General features: G+C 44.9%; 1 protein-coding gene across 2 annotated transcripts; it reads right to left on the bottom strand.

Moving 5' to 3' along the window:
• Positions 1–716: 716 nt before the first annotated feature.
• On the bottom strand, positions 717–3,494 carry cited4b (Cbp/p300-interacting transactivator, with Glu/Asp-rich carboxy-terminal domain, 4b). 2 transcript variants are annotated; one of them, XM_035750487.2, is made up of 2 exons: positions 3,255–3,494; positions 717–2,318 (listed from the first exon to the last, which is right to left on the bottom strand). In XM_035750487.2, exon 2 carries the CDS (start codon positions 2,311–2,313, stop codon positions 1,564–1,566), a length of 750 nt encoding a protein of 249 aa, XP_035606380.1. In that variant the 5' UTR covers positions 2,314–2,318; positions 3,255–3,494; the 3' UTR covers positions 717–1,563. The 2 variants fall into 2 exon arrangements, with proteins under 2 accessions (XP_035606380.1, XP_035606379.1); XM_035750486.2 differs by having other exon boundaries at positions 717–2,322; positions 3,255–3,486.
• Between the last annotated feature and the right edge of the window lie 446 nt (positions 3,495–3,940).

Here is a 3,940-nt window from a genome sequence, read left to right as displayed (position 1 = left end):
GCTTGTATATGCCATTTGTTATTGGCACACACCTATATTAATTTTGCTTCCCCAACCACCCATGAAGTGAATTCTCTGTCACTAAAGGTGTACCATACTTCTCTTTGCCCGTGGGGTAGTAATTCACATGGGATGAATTCAGTTAAACACCCCATCAAGTTAAGTGTAGATTAACCCTGGCCCGCTCCACCTCCCCCGTCATACACATGCCTAGATCTCACCTACTTTTTTTACCCAGCAACAGATAAGAGTTATGGCAACTTCTAGGAACCAGGACATTCATTCCTCAATCGATTTTTATTCATGGGAGTCGGGATGATCAGGAATGCAATGACTAAAACCACAATGTGGGTCCTTCTCCATATCAAAAGGTCAAGAATTCAGCTTAGAAATGCAGCTTTTTGGTGGATAGCAGTGCACCTTCGAGTTTGATTTTAACACAACAGTCATCAGTTTCCATGACAGGATTGAAGGCGATTTGCTGCTTTCAGCAGTAAAACGTCACAGTCACCATAAGACTGTGCATACCTTGAGGGAAATAAAGATCTTCCTAAGAAACAGGGACACCTTTGAGATAAACTAATTCAGTATCGAGTTATTTAATATCCTGGACCCTGCAGGATGGAAAGCCCTGAAGTGGCCTATTCCCTTTAGCCCACCAGGTTACCTTTAAATGCCTGAGGGAGTTGTGCAATGAATGTAAAAGCAGGCCACACTTATATCTAGGCCATTTTTATTGATCCTCAAAACCCCTTTACAACCCCCCGTCTTGACCACAAAGGGAAGATAAAAAAAACACAGCAATAAAGTAAAGAAAATAATAATAAAATTGGCATAATTAAGGCAGTTCTACATCTTACATAGACTTTCCTGTAGTAACACAGATTTAGACAGTACAAGCAGTAGGTTCGAGAACATCACAGCGAAAAGCAACACTTGCCAAAAGTGAGATATTCACTTATGATGGACTTCCATTCAAATCCATGAAATGACATTCTACTTGTAGAGAGAAATCCTTGGAGAGAAATCCAAGCTCTTGGAAGATCCAAAATTAATTTGAGGGACTTTACTTCCCCCTGATCTTACCCAAAACATGAAAAGCACTTGATCCTCTCTCTGGAAGATCTGTCAGTCTCTGGTTTGTTCTATATTAATTTCTCAGAGAGTAATAAATAAATACATCTTACTATTAAATTGCCATTGAGTCCAAGGTAGGAGGCAAGTGTCTTAACATTGTTCAGAGTGGCTTCTCAAATTTAGCAGTTTTGTTTACATTCATCTCTGGAGAGAAGAGAGGACGATGTCCCTATACAGGTGAGCTGCGACCCAACACAGAACCACACCCCTGGTCACTTCACAAATGACACCATAGCACTGTAGTTATCCAGACCAGCGTCTCTCGCTCACTCTTCTCTGCCTTTCACTGCGTCCAAGCAGTTACAGTGAAAGGCACAACACAAAAAGCTGAATTGTCTCCAGTGGGCAACACTCTACTCAAGTCTTTCCAAACTTTCCACCCTTCCAGGCCCCTTCACAGCATCATTGACTCAGGTCATCTCTCACTCAGCAGCTGACGGTGCTGGGCAGCTGTTTGCTCACAAAGTCTGAGATGAAGTCAAACTCGTTCTGGCCCAGGAAGAGTTCGGGCAGCTCCTGAACGCGGTCCAGGCCCAGCTCCATGACCAGGGACGTCAAAACCTCCTCGTCAATCATGTCTGCGTCCATGCCGTTCAAGGCTAGTGCCGGCCCAGCCATCTGCTGCATGTTAGCCAGCTGGGCCGGGCCAATGCGGTACTGGGCTGCCCCGTTGCCCATGTGGTTGCTGTTCATGGGCCCCAGTGGATGTCCGTGATACTGGGTGTTGAGTTTTTGCAGATGCATGCTGGCCATGAGCTGCTGGGATGTGAGACCACCATTCATATACTGCTGTTGTTGCTGTGGGTGCTGCTGGGCCTGCTGTTGCTGGCTCATGTGATGGTGCTGGGGGTGGTGTTGCTGCTGGGCCTGCCCGTTGTTGTACATTATGTTACCAGACGTCATTTGGTGGTGGCCCATCTGAGCCCCGTTGAGCTGTCCATTCACGGGCCCCACCATGCCTTGCCGCTGCCTCATGGCCACCTCCATGGTGGCCTGCTGCTGAGGTCCCCCGCCGTAGTGCATCATCTGGCCATTGGGCAGGGCTCGGAGGCCAGGCTGAGGCACCACATGCTGCTGGTGGCCTGCCTGCAGGCCTCCGTTCATGCCCATTCTGTAGCCGTGGAGGCCCCCACCCACAGAGCTGTGGTTCATGGGCATTATTAGATGATCCGCCATGGCTCCTGTCTTTGAGCATAGAGGAAACACAGTTAAAGCGATGCAGTTGATTTTCAACCCCTCGTGTAGGTAGGTAGAAGTTCAATGAGCACGCAGTAGCCTACATTTGGCACGATTGAAACCAATTAGTGAATAGGTGACATGCCATGGACATATTACTTGGCTGCACTATAGAGGAACCTGTCTGGATGCATAAGAGCAGTTTATGTAGAAAAACGGGTTGATTTGGCAACAAGACAATTTCGATATATTTGAGGTTTGAGAAATATTGTTACGCAATATTATTTCCTGGAAATATGTAGCCTACAATGTCCTAAACTGGCAGAGTGAAACCACAGGAGACGCTTCCTATTCAAGAACCGTTGGGTTTGTGCTCTTTTCGCGAACACTAGAAAGCCTTTCCATGTCTTCCTCAGCGTCACTGCAAATACTCCTTTGTGGCTTGCCGATTGAAACAGGTAGGCTAAATATAAACCTTGTTACCTTTACAACTAGATATTCGATTGATTTAATAGATTATAAAATGCGTCTCGGTTAGTGATGCATTAATTATAATTTGGTTTATATTCCCTCCACAGTGCACATCAAACACAATGAAACCAGCTCGGATATTTTATGCACGTTGCAACAAAGAAGCGATACATTGGCATTATGCATTCTCCAACAACTGTAGCCTATATATTCTATGGTTGTTCAAATTTAGGATTGCTTCCCAAATTCAATTCATAACATCCATTACGTCTACGACCTCCTCCCTTTGTTAATACACACCACTATTTTATTTAAATCAAATATTTCTAGCCTACAATTGCATTGCTGAATAATTATTCCATTACTCCTAAAAACAACGAAAAGGCAAACAATGGATCAGCAACCCCAAGACCTTCACACAAACGCCAGACACCGAATTCTACAATAAATGCATTAAAACAAACACGTACCCGTATCTACTCGGATTAAAATTCAGGGATTTTGCTACTGCTACGTTTTGTTTGAGTTTTGCACTGCAAAGCGAGGTGTCTCCAGATTACGGTATGTATTCCACAGGGTTGCGCTTCATGCTCAAGCAGGGCCGATGCACAGATTGCCGCATCAGATCTTGAAACAACTGCCTATTTTCTGGGTCAACTCAGGGATTATACATCTAAAAAAAAACTCAGTGGGAGGCATGGGGGGAGAGAGAGGTGGAGCTACGGTTGCCTCGCCTTTGTTCCGATTGGTCTCTACTTGATATAGTTGTGCATGTGCATAGAAAAAAGGACTGGAGTACTGTGACACACTAGCCAATTTGAATACCCCACCCCTCTGTATTTTTTAAATAATCAATTATTCTCCCATAGAGAATTGACAGAGGCCTCTAGTGGCCAGTTTTAGTATGGGCAATGCCATTGAGGATGTCCATGCTTCTGCCATTTTAAAATAGTCAACTTTTTATTTAACTAGGCAAGTCAGTTAAGAACAATTTCTTATTTACAATGACAGCCTACCCCGGCCAAACCAGTACTACATTGGGACAAATGTACGCCACCCTATGGGACGCCAATCACAGCCAGATGTGATACAGCCTGGATTCGAACCAGGGACTGCAGTGACACCTCTAGCACTGAGATGCAGTGCCTAAGACTGC

The sequence above is a fragment of the Oncorhynchus keta genome, chromosome 34, assembly GCF_023373465.1.
Source record: "Oncorhynchus keta strain PuntledgeMale-10-30-2019 chromosome 34, Oket_V2, whole genome shotgun sequence".
NCBI lineage: Eukaryota > Metazoa > Chordata > Actinopteri > Salmoniformes > Salmonidae > Oncorhynchus > Oncorhynchus keta.
Note: the sequence above shows the minus strand (reverse complement) of the source record. Positions and strands in the feature narration are given on the sequence as shown.